Raw genomic sequence first — 16,463 nt, 5'->3', positions numbered from 1 at the left:
TGGATTGCTCAGCCACCTTGGAACAAATTAACATAAATGTTGCACCTCGAACAACGCGTAACAACCTCATGCTCCGATTGCCATTTCGACGCACTAATTATGCACGGGGCCATTACGGGCCTACAAAGGATCGTCAACCGAGTCGCATCAGCTTTCGACTTTAATTTGCCTCGCCCAACGCCAATGATTTTACCTAGCCTTCAACGGACCCGTTAATTTCGGCTGATTCCTTCATTGTTGTTTTTTTCACTGTATTGTTATTATTTTCATCAAATTTTGTAACGATTTGACTGTTAGCAATAAGTTTAGCATTAAGACATCATTGTGGCTTTGAATTGCCTGTTGGTGTATATATGATAAATACAAATACAAACAATGATTGCATGGAGGATAACTTTTCCCGGTAATATTGAGACGGGTTGCCTCTAGGCGTAAGTCGGTATCGTAAACATCTTACGGTTGCCACTGTAGTAAGTTCTGCACAAATTCCAGGTGAATTGGGAGCACGTTACCATTCATGACCTGAAGTTCACAGGTCAACTTAAAAGAATACTTCAGCTTCGGGATCCTGGGGCGTGACATTGGATCCATGTCGCGACATTGAATTTTAGAAAATTATGAATAATTTAAATCAATTCAATTCAGTTGTATGTAGTTGATACTAGTTTGGATTATTTGGAATAGACAGTTATGAGGAAAACATTCAAATATTACACCTAATTGGTTAAGTTTAAAGATTATGTATTCACTTGGGGATGAATAGTAAATGTCAACTAGGTATTCTTAAATTAACCCAACATTTAGCACATTTTATTAAAAAAAACTGGCTTACATTCTCTTCCATCATTTCATGCACATTCTTATCCAAGTTAACAGTATATTTACAACAACACAAGTAAAAAGCAATCCAACTGAATTCAAAGATACAGCCAATTATCAAGCTAGACATCAGCACACATAACGAATGTGTCATCCTAAGAAAAATGCATTTCTGGAGACAAGCAGGCTCAATCAAATAAATGCAACAACTTTGAAGGCTCCTTTTCGGCTACACCTTGCCATGACATGCTCAAAAACTCGAGCAATAAACGTTCCATGCGCTTACGACGGTGGGCATTTCGATCTGAAGTGAAAGGGAAAAAATGCCGTATTGTCCCTCTCCATCACCGGACATCATTTCCACATAGGGTACTCTATCATAATTATCTCAAAAATATAGCTTAATTTTAGAAGTATCTGAATGTGTACAAGAGAAATACTAACTAATCGGCACTTTCGAATGAATCTGTTGGTATGACTTTTAGCTGAACTATTGTTAACGTACTCTATTTCCAGTAGAAACATTTAGAATGTGAATGCCCAAGGGTGCACTATGCGCTTTCACCCGATTGCATGTTTTTGACACGACGTCGTTGTTTCGGACAACGCATCACCCCTTTAACTCTTGATGTAGTAGAAGAATACACACAAACTTCCCCGCTGACCCCCAGTCTACGCAAGTGACGACGATATGTTGATGGTAGCACATGTGTCACCTTGCAGAAAATTCTTTTGTCCCGGTACTTTTCCGCGCATTGTTGTTCACCAACCAAATCTAGGCACACTTCAAAAAGGTCCAAACGGCCATCAGCCCATCAGGACTGGGCGGCTGTTGGTGCGAACGTTTGCCCACAGAGCAGAAGGCAAAAGGAAATGGATGACGGGTACTTAGCATCCTATCCATCCATCTCCCTAGACGCAGATCTCATCATCGTACCGCTGCTGATGCTGCTGTTACAGGCATTCGGTTTTCTTTCTGCGCCAGGGTAATCGTGATGAACACACTTTTGATGACAGTAGAACTGCATAACATTGGGTATTATTTCAGGCAGTCTTTTTAGAAGAAATGGACTCTCGGGACAGACAGTGTCTGAAGTAACATTTTAAACATTATGACAAATAACGAAATTAAACATAAAATCTGTGGGGCGGAGTAACCTACATTGTAAGATACTTGATGGGGCGTTTTCCAACCCACATGAATGATTAACTTGTTCTATTTTAAATAATTCAAAGTCAAAAAGGCAAAAGCAGCAATTTTTATGAATTTTACAATGTTCTGATTTACAATCGAAAAGGTTTTTGTTTCCGACAATGAAATACATCACTTGTATGGGAAATTGATCAAGAGCAAGTAAATATTTTCTTTCTTGGTAACGTAGTTGTCGGTTTCTGTCTTAGCTATGCACTATCCGAAGGAACTAAAGTGGAATTGAAATAAAAAAATTTAGCGGTCTTACACAAAAACCACTCTTTTGATAAGGCTGGGCAATATTACTAGATGATGTGAAGGAGTTAAATGGGATCCAAATGGGTTTGGTGGAAATTTCTTTAACACTTCTACTGTATCGTCCGAGTCGCTTTTGATGCCATTTCACGTATCCATCTGTGCCCTATCTGTGCTATTTCTATGACTAGTACCGAGTGCTTGCGAAAAGAGGCCGCATTAAGTTCTTGTATACAACGTTGCACACAACATCAACCAACGTCGCATATAAAACCGAGCATGTTGCAGAGCATTGAAAGGAGGAGAAAGAAGAACTTCATATTATGTATATGTATTCAAGAACTACTTCTTGGAGAAGAATCATTCATTTTGCAATTAACTTTAACAACATATCGGTGAATGTTTGGATATTTGAAATAAAGGAGACTACTAGTATTCGATATTCTAGCTAAGATGCTAACACGCAGTAAGGTTTTACCCGAAAATCTGTATAAAAATTGAAAATAACTTACCGGCACAAACTAAACGACCCACAGCAGGTAGTCCTTTCAATTCACTTAAATTCCAAAACGTCGCCACCAATATTTCGCTAAACAAAGATTATAATATCTAAACGCCGCACCACAATGTTTTTTTTTCAAAATAAATATTGTGAAAAACCAACAAAATTCCAGAACGACGCCAAAACACCTGTTGACATCACTCGCACACTGCACACACTAAAAACAGGACTACACACAGCGCTGAAACGTCAGACAAAGTCGACGTCGCTGCCACCGCCTGCTACTGCGTTTCTTTCATGGTCGTCGTCGTCGTCGTTGTTGCCACTGTCGTCGTGATGCCACCGTCGCCACCCATGCATGCGTCGTTATGTTGTTGTTGTTGTTGTTGTTGTTTTTCTTATTATTTGTCGTCGATTTTTCCATACTGCTGCTGGGTGTTGTAGCATATGTAGCGACGGCTTGCTCTGTTGCTGCCTAGGTAAGCAAATGGCACTTCCTATAGTAGGTACCGTCAACATGCGCCTTTCCGTGGCTGCATGTGTTCGTTTCATCTCGCGTCCCAGGCAAAATAATGTTGCTATCAGAATGTGCGCTCAGTTAGCGTCGCAACGCATTCTTTGATGCAACGTGGTAGATAATAGTGCAGTGCAGTGGGTCAGGTTGATGAAAATCGCACACTTATTTTAGGCACTACTGTTGAAATAGGGAATAAATCTGATCTACATTCACATTTGCTACATCAAACATTTATTCATTTAACATTTACAATAATTTGAAACTGGTTCATCAAATGGAATGTTGTTGCTGTTTTCTTTATTATATTTGCTTACGCTTAGTTTGGTCCGATTTTAACATCGACATATCTGAAGAAAACAAACTTCTTACTGATTAGGCGTGGTTGCCTTGTCCGTCGAATCAGAACTTTCCGAGTTGGGACTTTTGTCGGCCACCTGAAATGACAGAAGAGATATTGAATTGCTATAGGCCAGAATCATTATCCTACTCACATTCAGTTTAGCCGAAAGCAGCTTCTCGATCGACTCGACGTCCAGGTTCTCATCGAGGGCGGAAACTTTTCTCAAAGCTGCCGAAACGATGCTCAAATCTCCGCGAAGTTCGCTGACCAGGGCGGTTATTTTTTTGGCGTTGCTGAGCACCTCCACCGTCTGGGTGTACGGGTTGTACCGGACGCCGAAGGGACGCTGGATGGTCTCGGCGAATGCCCTAAAATTATGTTGGCAAATCAAATTAATTGATCTCATTAGATTTAATATGTTGACTTGAAGCTTGCTAAAATCTACAATGGTCTTTCCTACAAACATATTCTCGAAAGGTTTCGTAAAAACATTAGTCCGAAAGCGACATTCGTTGTTTTAAAGAGAATAGAACAACAAATAGATGTCATGTTTCTAATTTTACTGTCAATATTATTTGAAATTTGCGCAAACTTAGTCTCAAATGAAAGGTACAACCTTCCCATCGATCGCTATTGATTCATTTATTGATCCGACTTCCAGTTCCGGAGTTACGGGTTGAAGAGTACGATCACACGATCAATTCCTGATACCACCATGTCCAAATGATGCAATAAATATTAAAATGTGTGCAACATTACTTGTATTTGCATGTCGGCGAACTCGCTAAGTCCCTAAGTTAATGGTCATACCTATTTCTCAACGAATTCTTTGCCGATTCATACAATCTTAATCTCAAATGAAAGGTACAGCGTTCCCATTGACTGTTATTTGAGTTCTAATTGATCCGACCTCCGGTTGCGGAATTATAGCGCGATGAGTACGAACACACAGCAAATCCCGATTTCAACGCAAGAGGTATTTTTTCCAAAAGGTGAAAAATTTTACCAAATGAAACCACAACTGATTGGATTTGTAGTTCTAGGTAACTAACAGACTCTTTGGCCGCATTGGCCACCAGGCAGTCCCAGCGGAAGTATCCAAATTCAAAATAACAGTTGCATCGTTTTCTCAGTGATGACTGGACCGATTTGGCCAAACTTGGTCTCAAATAAACGGTTTTGCGTCCCCAGAACTGTAAATTTTATTTCGATGCAACTTCCGGTTGCGGAGGTACAGGTTGTGGAGTGTGCTCACAGGGAAAATTCTTGTTCAAACCGATACCACGATGAATGCAAAAATGAATATTTTTGCTAAAATAGGAGCCAAATATCTTGCATTTGCAGTTATAGGTTATTGACGGCCCATCAGAATCTTTTTGGCCACATTAACCACCATAGACGGTTCTGAAAGTGCCCAGCAAAAGCCATCTTTCTAAATCAAAAAACTAACATTAGTTTCTCGGAGATGGTTCGGCCGATTTTCATAAACTTAGTCTCAAATGGGAGGTATATTATAGACCTATAGACTGCTACGAAATTTCGTACGGATCCCTTTTATTGTTCCGGAAATATAGAATAAATCGTCCGGTTACATAAGAAATTCCTATAGAACCAAATTTTTATTTCTAAGTCTAAGTGCACGAAACAACAAGATTCTATGTCATCCCAAACAAAAAATTATGAGTGGAATAAACTTTTTGGGATTGCTAATTTCGCGCATGTTTGCCTTTGCCATATAGAAAGATTATGCAATCGATCGGAACCTTTTAACAAAACTCCCATAAGCTGACATTGAATTTTTAGTTGATCCGACTTCCGGCTCCTGAGTTCCGGGTTGAAGAGAACAGTCACGCAGCAAATTCCCATATAAACTGGTATCACAATGATATCAAAATGATGCAAAACGTGCCAAAATGGGCACAAAATTACTTTGATTTGTCAGTCTAGATCAATAATGACATTGACCACATTGACCACCTACGACGGCTTTTGATGCCCCCGGAAAACTCGCCAAGGTCTTAAGCTAATATCTTACCTATTTTCCAGCGAACTCTTAACCGATTTTTACAAACTGCATTTCACATGAAATATGTAATGCTCCCACTGAAATTCTATTAAGGGGTTATATACAAAAGTTAAAACTCAAAAAACCAAAAAAAAGTTATTAAATATTCTGAAAGTACATACTTTGGAAAATATCTGTGCAAATTTTCATCCAGATCGGAGCGCAAAATTGTAAATTACAGCCGTTTGGAGCGCGCTGGTTCTTCAACGAGTGAAGAACACAAAACTTTAAACGCAATTATCCCAGAATGAAGTTTTTGAAAAATACCGTTGCGGTGAACGTGATATCTCAAAAACTGTTCATTCGATCTTCACCATTTTTTTTTTGAATTGTTTGTATTTACATTCTTGTGTACTTGAACGGTTCCATTTTCATCGAAAAAAAAAATCGATTCTTTGCAATGATTTTTTGTTTCAAATTTTGAACACAGTAAAACTCAATTTTTTGGTCAACATGTTTTTTTTGCAAGAATTTTTTTATTGGGTTCCGTTCGGTTCACGGTTCTTCAATTATCTTTTTAGTTTAGCACGATCCAACTATCTGGCCACCGACACCATACGGAGAAGAAGAATAAGCAAACACGGACGATCGGCAAGTGACGAACGATGAGCTCGCGGAAGTCTACGTCTACGCGCCTGAGATCAAAGAAATCCCTCGGTCCGGATGGAATACCAAACGCGGCGCTGAAAGCTGCGATTCTGGCAAATCCGGACATGTTCACAATGGTGCTGCAGAAGTGTCTATTAAGATGAAGGCAACTTCCCCCAAATGTTGAAGGTACAGAAGCCAGGTGTTGTTACCAAAGCCAGGAAATCCACCGGGCGATCCGGCCTCGTTTGCTGGATACACTCATGGAAAAAATGCACGGAGGGCCAGCACGGGCTATCCAAGATGTAGTTCGGATTCCGCAAAGGAGCATCGAGAGTGGCGGCAATCCTTGTTTTTATTTCGATTATAGAGGTTTTAACCTTAAGGTCATTCGCCTCTTCGGGTGAGAAAAATCTCTTATGAAAAATTTCTAACCCTATGTGCGGGGTCGGGACTCGAACCCAGGTGCGCTGCGTGCAAGGTAATCGATTTACCAACTACGCTACGCCCACCCGGCAATTCGGACAGTGCTTGAGAGTACCGGGAAGGAGAGATACTGCGTTGTAGTCACGACACGATAGATGTGAAGAATGCATTGAACAGCAGTTAGGAATCCATCGCGGAAGCACTGCACAGAATGAGAGTCCACGACTATCTATGTCAGATCCAGAAGAGCTACTTCCAGAGCAGAGTGCAAGACGAACGAAGTGCAGAAGTCAATGTGAGTCACAGCAAGCGTTCCTAAGGGATCCATTCTCGGTCCAACTCGGGATGTAGGACGGAGTCTTATTACTGTAGTTTCCCAGGAAAGTGAAAATCGTGGGTTTCACGGACGATATGTCAAAAACGGTGATGGGTGAGACACTTGAAGAAGTGTAGGTGTCGTTGACGGAAACAATAGACGCGATCAAGAGCTGCATCAAGCTGCAAATAGGAGGACCGGACATGAGCCCGGATAATGTCTTCGAACGAAAGCACGTGGAACGTGGTCAATAAAGCGGTAACGCAGATCATGGGCGCCTTACAGCGGAAATAGCGTGGTGAACAACGGTTTCGGGAGAACAATCACCGCTGGGAAACTCCGCTGGAGTAGGCTAGATCCACCGCCGGGGACTAGTCGAATAGATTGCTACAGAGCACTGGGTATGGGCCATCGGGGCGCCAGCGAATCGGACACCACGCTCCACCAGAACCGCCGAACTAAGCTCGACACTTTATTTACGAGAGAACTACTCTCGCCGATGAATTCTCCGTCGAAGTAGACTGGGTCCATCGTCGGGGACTAGACCGAGTAGTTCGCGAACAAGTAGTGCTAAATGGCACGACAAGGGAGATAAAGGGCCTAAAGGAGTTTCGGGGCAAATGGCACTGAATAGGAAGCCAGAGGGCTCCAGATGTTGCGGTGCTGAATTGCACAAGCGAGCCGAGTCGTAGTGTTGAATGGAGCGAGTGATCCGAATAGCTCAGTAGATTAGACAATCTTGAGCTTACCACCCAGATTGTCATAGCACTCATTCTCGACCCACAGCTAGCTTTGCTAGAAATTGCCACGTTGTGTGGATGGGGTCGAAAACTAGTAGTGTGTCAAGGACGGGTGCTAAAACTTTACAGAAAGAACTAAGTAATTGAGTAAGAGTGTGTGCTATGCGCATATAAAAACCCCTCCCGAAAGTAATGCCGTAAGGTAGTGCCGGGGAGGAATCAGGTTACGTGCAAAAGTAGTTGTTTTAGCGGGACGGCTAAACCCGTTCCATGAGTTTTTGGTTTACGTACATTTTTTTTCCTGCTCAGTGTATTTGTGAACATTTTTGTGGTCTCTAAAAAGAGAGAAAAACACACAGACATTGTGCCAAATCGTCGAGCTGAGTTGATTGGTATGTAATGCTCGGCCCTCCGGAACCAGGAAAAAATTTTGAAAATTTTAGCGAACTCTATATATTTTTTTAAAAAATGTAAAAAACTTTACGAATGTGTTTGAGAAAATAATATTTTCTTGATATTTTTGACAGACTTCTAGTTTGGACGTTCAGTTGAAAAATTTACTTTCATGTTTTTCGATTCACTCATCACAAATAAATAACAATATGGGCTGTATAGGATTAATATTGCTGTCAACCTGAATTTATTCTCAGAATAACTCACTCTCTCTCTATCACCCTAGCACTTCCTCACCCAACCTACTCACCTCATCTTTTCTTTCGCCTCCTCAAACGAATCCGTGTAGTAGTACGCATTTTGGTACGCTGTTATAATACACTCCTCCTTGCAGGTAACTTCCGGATCGAACCGTTTAATCTTTTCCGAAGTTGTAATGGCATGGTTGAGCTCGGCCACCGACGAGAGCAGACCCGCTCCAAACACCTTGAAGCTTCCATCCGCCTGCCGGCAAAGACCGAACTCGACGGTGAAAAAGTATAACTGAAAAAAACGATGCAGATGAGTTGGTCCTTGCCTGGTTTTGAAACCCTACCGTACCGTGGCCAAATTATTGATATCATCTTCGGTAGCACCCAGAGAGGCCAAACCTAGTTCCTGGGAGAACTGTGCGAAGCTTGGGTTAGCCAGTAGTGGCATGTGGCCTAGGAGTTCGTGACAGCAATCGCTGGAAATACAAAATTTCAAATTGTAATCACTATGGAATTATAATTTGAAATTTTAATTTACGGTTCCGGTGTGTAGAATGGATCAGAAGCATGCCGAATGTATTGGGTGCAGTGGAACACTCGAAATGCCAAACCGGAGAGAAAATCTCGCGGCGACAAGTATCCGGCGACCGGTCGAATTTGAAAACCAGTTTTTCGCTTGAGAAACACATTGATATCCTGCAGCTGGGGTAGATTGTCCTCCCGGTAGCCGCAGTACTTTACCAGTTCGGGCCAATTTTCCATATACTCGGGCACTGCATGCTTGATGTAAAGTTTGTGCAGCTCACGAAAGACGGTTCCCCTGAAAATGATAAAACGGAACTATTAAATTCAATTAAACTGTTTTGAATATTTCTATTAGAAAAGGATAAATTGGCTCCATTCAATGCAATTACCAGTCTTCACCGATATTTGTGCCAGGCAACATCTTACAAGGAGCAAGAATTAAACTCAATTTACCATGTCCTGATCTCTTCCGCCGTATACTGTACCCTCGGGATTGGGTTTCCGCTGCAAAATGGAAGCAGAATATAGTTTAATTGGATATCCTGTCTGATTTTGAGCAAATGTCGCTTACTGCTTGTAGGAGTTGGCAATGGCAGCAAACTGCTCCCTGCGCTTGCGGTAAACTGGATCCTTGAACCCGGGATGATCTGCGTCCAATGCACTGCCATACATGAGCACATTCTGGGCTCGATCGAGGTCGGATATTTTCCGCGGGAACCAATGCATTTCACCAAAATCTGAAAGGTGAAACTATCTGATGATGATATATTCTAATCAAACGATGACTTTCATTCGACTTACCAAAACTACCGCAAGCGGACAGTGGAGTAGGTGGGGGACCGTCACTTGCTACTGGTGCGGCATAATTTACCGATTGTACTTCACGTTTTAGCATACGAAGCACCTGATCCAGTTTGTTAGAATCGCATTCGATATCGACGAGGACATCGGCTTGCTCACACAGATCTCCGGTTTTGTTCAGCTCCACGTGTAAAACGTTGATTCCCAACTCCTGGAAGACTTGCAGGGCACGAGCCAGCCCACCGACTTGGTTCTTTAGGGTAAAAATTATGGATGTTTTATCACATCTCTGGTCGTTTCCGTTGCTGCAGTCTACGGATTTGCCTTGCTGTAATGGAATGAATGGTGGGAATTGAAATATGACTCTCTCTTAACATTCGATTGTGTGTGTACATGTTCAACATGGTTTTCACGATGCACAGAGGAGTAATCAAGAATTACATTGATTTTTCGAAGTAATTCGGTAATCCCTTGATTACATAGGTAATCAATAAGAATTAGAATAACTGTCTTTATTCTTAAAAAAAATTCGTATAATCAACCATAGATACAATGTAATTAATTAATCATAAAGTAATCGCAAAGTAATTCGAATCTACGAGACCAATTTTATTTTGATATTCACTTTTTCGCGCTCATCTTTGAAACATTGTTTTAGTTATTGCACATATAAATTTCACAAGATATTTTACTTGCGACTTAATAAGACTCGCATTTACTTCAATTTCAGTTGAAACCTGTATTTCAGAATATATCAAAATGAAAGGGCCATAAACTCGAGTGCACACGCTCATGCATAACAACTCAAATTTGGGTGCTTGAAAATCCCGATTTGAACGGATTGACGGCGCCGGTGGTTGAGTGGTAAGCGTGACCGCCACTCATTCCAGTTGGCCTGGGTTCAATTCTAGCCGAGGTCGTTGAAATTTTTCTGAGGTAAAAAAATCTGTGCTCACGTCTTCCTTCGGAAGGGAAGTAAAGCCATTGGTCCCCGGTTCATGAAATTGGTGGATCGATATCTAGTCCAGGTAGTGGAATCACCTCTCTGGCGTCGGTAAAGAAGAAGTATATCCAACTTCTATACTTTACTAATAAAAAAAATATCCTCCTTCCGTGATACTTGTGGAGTGCTCAGTAGTATATACGGTCTCTAGCAAAAGCAAGTATCGCACTAACAATTCCTTCCCTTTCCTTCCGCGATCTACGTTCGGGCCTGGCCGGCACCGGTATTGATCAGAAACACTTTAGGATTACCAGGAGTTGCACATTGAAAGATGTTTCGCTAATCCCAAGCATAATTATCTACTGATTCCCTGTGCAACTTCAGGTACTTCCCGATCGATAACGGAGTAGCAGCCAGGGGCAGAGTTAAAAAGAATCTAGGATCTTTTTTGACGGCTGAAAATGAACCTGTTGCGACTCGCGGTGAATAGAAAAAAATATTCATTCAACTATTCATCTTATTCATTCATTTGAATATCGTACAATATATTCATTACACTAATTATCAGGAAAATGTTTCTAAATGCCGATAAAGCATACGAAACGACAATCATCATCGCTTACATTTGGGGTTTTCGATTGATTGACACCGGTGTAGTGGAGTGCACTGAAACTGCACCGTTTTTGCACTTTCTAGCAGAAGTGCAGAAAACTGGGTATGTTCCATTGACACTTCTGCTAGAAAGTGCAAAACCAGTGCAATCCACTACACCGGTGTCAATCAATCGAAAATCCCAATTGTGCCAGGGCCTACTTTGATGCGTTTGATTCGTTGCTGCACGGTCGCTTCGTGTAATAATCGGAGCCGAATGAAAATCCGCATGGATGAATGGGCGGTTTGTTCGTTTGACGTTTTCAGCTGCGTCACTGAATATTGAAAATGAATGCGGCTGAATATGATCAATTTTCATTCAATGAATTTGAAAATTTTTAACTCTGGCCAGGGGTTGTCGCACAAGCTTAAGCTCAAGCTCAAGCTTGAAATCCCGATTTCAACGGATACTGCAAAGAATGTATAAAGGTGATTTTTTCCAAAAATGCGACCGCAACTGCTTGGATTTATAGTTCTAGGTCACTAACAGTCATTCAAAGTCTCTTTGGCCACAAGATCCGGCGGCCCAGACGGAAGTATCCAAACTTAGAATAACAATTACATTGGTTTCTCGGAGATGGCTAGACCGTTTGACCAAACTTAAATGAAAGCATTTACTACCCCGTAAACTGCTATTAAATTTAATTCTGATCCGACTTACGGTTTCGGTGTTGCGGGTTGTGGCATGCGGTCACATAGAAAATTTCGATTCAAAATGATACCTCGATGAAGGTAAAAAGATAAAAATTTCGCTAAAATGAATATATCTATGTGTCAAACAACTTGCATTAGCAGTTCTAGCTCACTGACGGCCATCCAAAGTCTCGTCGACCGCATTGACCATCACAGATGGTTCCAGAAGTGCCCCGGAAGAATCGGCACCTATAAAAATGAACAAACTCACATCAGTTTATCAGGGATGGTTGGAACGATCTTCACAAACTTAGTCCCAAATGAAGGCTACACACCTAGAAAAAAATAGTGTAAATTTACGTCTCCTGACCATGACATATACGAGCATCAAAAATGACTTAGTTTTACGGTTGATTTTAATTTTACATGACGTTTAATTTCGTAAATCATGTAATTTTACTCCACATACAGCGTTTGTTCTGAATGGTAGGAAGTGTTATTTTAAGTCATTGCGCATGTAAAGTATATGTTTCATGTAAAATTAAATGGAACACGGTAATGTTCTGTCATTTCGTAAATTGCGGTTTGTTGAATTGTGTCATGTTTGCAATTACGTCAACGATAAAATTCAGATTTGTTGGTGTGTATATAACCGCCATAGATGTCTATAAAATTTCGTACGGATCGGTTATATGGTTCCACAGATATAGATCGAACCTTCCAGTCACATGAAATTCCTACATAAGCCGGAACAATTTTTTTTTCTTAAAGGGACCACATGAGATCGAATTCGTACTTTCGATGCCAAATATCTCCAAAATGTATGAATAGACTAGATTTTATGTTACGTAGAAAAAATGTTTGGCTGCTATTGAATTTTATCTCGATCTGAATCCGTTTCCGGAGTTACGGCTTTTAACCTCAAAAAGGCAAGGGATCTCAGAGGCCCGGCTAGTTACTGTTCCCTAGTTTCAATGAACTTGTCATTTGAAATACAAATGATCGAATGTTTTCGGGGCTTCGATTCTCTCACTGATAAAACGACAAAAAAGAGGCTTAAGATTTCGTTGGGTCTTAGGAGTGATGCTTGCAATTATAGCTTATAGAACGCGACAACACATATAAACTGATACCACTATAACGGTCTAGATCACCAATGACACCCCAAAATCGCTTTGGCCATACATCGTATCGATTACCTAGAAAAAATCGTGTAAATTTACGGTTCCTGGCCCTGACATATACGAGCATCAAAAATGACTTACTTTTAAGTTTTATTTTAATTTTACATGACGTTGAATTTCTTAAATCATGTAATTTTACTCCATATATAGCGTTTGTTCTGAAGTAAGTGTAATTTTGTAATTTTCATTGTGCATGTAATGTACATATTTCATGTAAAATTAAACGGAGCACGGCTATATTTCGCCATTTCGTGAATTACGGTTTGTTAAATTCTGTCATGCTCGCAAATACGTCAACGATAAAATTCATATTTTTTTGGTGTGCACCTACGACGGTTCCTGAGTTCATAGAAGTAGGAACTGAATAGGAAAATTCAAAAATCGAATTTATATTTTTGATGCCAAATGTCTTTAAAATGCATGAAACGTCGAAATTTGATGAAATCTCGAAAACAAATTGACAAAGATTGACTTTTTTGAATTTTGGCAAATTTTGCCTTTGCCTTTCTCATACACAGTGTGTCCCACATTTATACGCTCACCCTGTTTTTTCAGTATAACTTTTATTTCGTTCGAGCAAACTGCACCAAATTTTCAGCGTTTGTTTTAAAACTTAATCAACGATGTTTCTCGAAATTTCGAAGCCCTAGTGCGTTTTGTTCGTTTGTTATGTGAATTTAAGTGAAAAACGCTTTTAATCCACCTAACAGTGTGATGAGACATTTCTTATAACTCTTATCACTCTCTTCGGATATTATATCGTTTGAGAACATTTAGAACTTGATGCTTCGCGATGTTTTTGATAACACATACTACATGGGATAGTGGCAGGACTCAGAGAATCGCTCAAATCAGCATAGGACAACATCAGTGTTAGAAATATCAAACCAAATCAATAGGAAAGCGAAAAAATTGCCCATAAAATAGACATACAAACGAATTATTCCTAATGCTCTGTTAATAAAATATCTAAATTGTGGTGGGAAAACTGAAGAATTTTCCTAAAGGGGTTATATATTGTACTGAGCCAAAAAAATCGATTTTTTTTAAATCGATTTGAAGTTTATAATTTACTCAAATTTCCAACGCGACTGAGAACTAAGAAATCAACGCTTTTTCTTGAAAAGGGCGATACTAGCAGTGATACCATTCAAAGAAAATCAACAGTGAATATTTCCAGACTTGGTTGTATTTCCTATTTAAGAACTATTGTGTTTTTTACATCCTAGGTTGCATTATTCAGTGATCGAAACCCAAAACTTCATAAAATATTTGAAATTCTTAAATTAAAATTTGTTTTTGCTATTGAAATTGACAAAATGATAGTATCGCCCGTTTGGCGATTGTTTACTTTTTCGGTCCCACCTATCAGCATTGAAGTATCGCCCTTACGTTTTTTACAATAACTACAGTTTTACACCACCGATTTCGTCCGGGTTTTTCAATAGCGATCATTGTTACTATTTACAGCTGGTATCAGCTTGATAATCCTAAAAAAATACGAAACTGCTACAAAAAAAAAGTATCGCCCTGTTTGTTTGCATGGAGCGTGAAGGGCGAAACTTTAAATAAACAAACAAAAATACAGTTTCACCCGTTGTATTTTTTGCTGTAATTTAAGAAAGCAATATCGTAAAATGTATGAAAAAAGCCTTATGTTTACATTTGTAAGTATCGCCCTTTTCACAAAAAAGCGTTGAAATAATCTCTGAAGTGCGTGCGTGCATAGTTCAAATTTTACTTCGACATCGACTTTTTCTAAAGGTGACTTCCCAGTAGTATCCTTGATTTAAATGATTATCGCTAATTCTAATGCCAAAGAACAAATAAAAACCTCTCGAAAATGAACCGTTTGGAAAAATCATCATCATTACTGGAATTTTCATTTTCACGAAACTTTTCGATAACCTTCCGTCACTTGCGTTAATGCACTGGGTGCACAGTGCTCTGAAAATCTAGCGAAATCGTCTTAGGGCACCAGCGGTTCTAAATCAGAGCTATCTGCGCGGCGAGTTAAATCTGTAACGAATTTAAATTAATTTCTATTCCATAATTTTCAGTTCAGCAATTCGAGAGATCGTGCTCACCGCAAGCCATGAAAAATAGACTACGTTGTGAAGCGATGGTCACTATTTATTAAAAAATCACGGTTAAATAAAAAATAAAACTATTAAAAAATTTCAAATAGTTTATAATTTTCACAAACTTGTTAGGAAAAACTGTTTAATAAACTTTCGTAATATTGTGTAGGAAAAAAGCTGCAAATTTCAGTATTTTCTCTATCTGCAACATATAAACCCTTAAGTATACCAATTAATTGGTATACGAATTAGAATAGGTTCGCCAAATTTTGGAAGAAGTCTATAAAATAACCCCTTGAAAACTACCTAAAAATTGTTGTAGTTCGATGCAATAAAAAATCTCCAAAAATGAAATGTACCTATTAATGTGAAACACAGTGAATAATATATACAATAAAGACCCATTTTTATAAGTCTCATGGCGTATTTTAGGCTGACAAAATGGGGACATTGACTAAAGCGGGCAATTTTTTTTTCTTTATAATAAACTGAAGCTGTTAAAATATTCTTCCCGTCGCTTCATGTAGTCTGATAACTATTTCGCATATTTCCATCTTCATGATAAGGAAAACATGCTCAAGAAAGGATTTACTCGAATTCAGTCTTGTTCGTCTGCTAGAGCCCATCAAACATATGTTCATATTTGGCTGATAAAATCGGGGCTTCAATGTATTATAATAGATATTCAGCATTCGAAGAAGTTTCTTGTGAACGAGTGTAGAAAGACTTTGTTTCTACTTACTTGAAATCAGCGGCGTAGCCAGAAATTCGGTTTGGTGGGGGTCCGGTGAAAATCGAATGTCCAAACGGCATAATTCCGAAAACGTCATTTTTGAAGTTTTAAAATTATGCAGAATAAATTTTCAGAAAATAGTAACAGAGTTCGTGTCTAGTGAATTTGTTGAGACTTTATTGTAGTCATGAATATTAACCTGAGAAAATTCACCATAAATACTTCTTGGACGATATACCGTCAAAATTATTTTATCAAATGATGAGCTGTTTAACGTTTGTAAAACTCATCGAAGATACTATACCTCCGAAATTGGCGGTTTCAAAATGATGCTATCTTGACCTTAAATTACTCTTTCTAAACATTTGACCTATACATATAATTGGTCATACAACAAAAAAATGTTCATCAAAATCGATCAGAACCTGCTAGAATCGAATGGAAATCGTCATTTTTCATAAATTTCTCTCTACATTCGGAAAGTGTTATCCTCGTTATTAATCATATT

General features: G+C 39.4%; 2 protein-coding genes across 2 annotated transcripts in view; both read right to left on the bottom strand.

The window, feature by feature from the left end:
- Positions 1-3,054, bottom strand: part of LOC131689113 (uncharacterized) — a 106,678-nt gene extending 103,624 nt beyond the window's left edge. Inside the window, exon 1 of the mRNA XM_058973949.1 lies at positions 2,779-3,054. The gene's annotated coding sequence lies outside the window, so the exon portion shown is untranslated. The remainder of the gene's footprint in view (positions 1-2,778) is intronic.
- Positions 3,055-3,557: 503 nt separating this feature from the next.
- Positions 3,558-16,463, bottom strand: part of LOC131690924 (tryptophan 5-hydroxylase 1) — a 32,465-nt gene continuing 19,559 nt past the window's right edge. Inside the window, exons 2-9 of the mRNA XM_058977009.1 lie at positions 9,731-10,058; positions 9,501-9,666; positions 9,383-9,433; positions 8,943-9,224; positions 8,754-8,880; positions 8,464-8,696; positions 3,777-3,993; positions 3,558-3,719 (exon numbers count right to left, since the gene is read on the bottom strand). Of these exons, the coding sequence (XP_058832992.1) occupies positions 3,651-3,719; positions 3,777-3,993; positions 8,464-8,696; positions 8,754-8,880; positions 8,943-9,224; positions 9,383-9,433; positions 9,501-9,666; positions 9,731-10,058 (1,473 nt within the window). The 3' untranslated portion in view covers positions 3,558-3,650. The remainder of the gene's footprint in view (positions 3,720-3,776; positions 3,994-8,463; positions 8,697-8,753; positions 8,881-8,942; positions 9,225-9,382; positions 9,434-9,500; positions 9,667-9,730; positions 10,059-16,463) is intronic.

Source organism: Topomyia yanbarensis, chromosome 3 (genome assembly GCF_030247195.1).
Source record: "Topomyia yanbarensis strain Yona2022 chromosome 3, ASM3024719v1, whole genome shotgun sequence".
NCBI lineage: Eukaryota > Metazoa > Arthropoda > Insecta > Diptera > Culicidae > Topomyia > Topomyia yanbarensis.
Note: the sequence above shows the minus strand (reverse complement) of the source record. Positions and strands in the feature narration are given on the sequence as shown.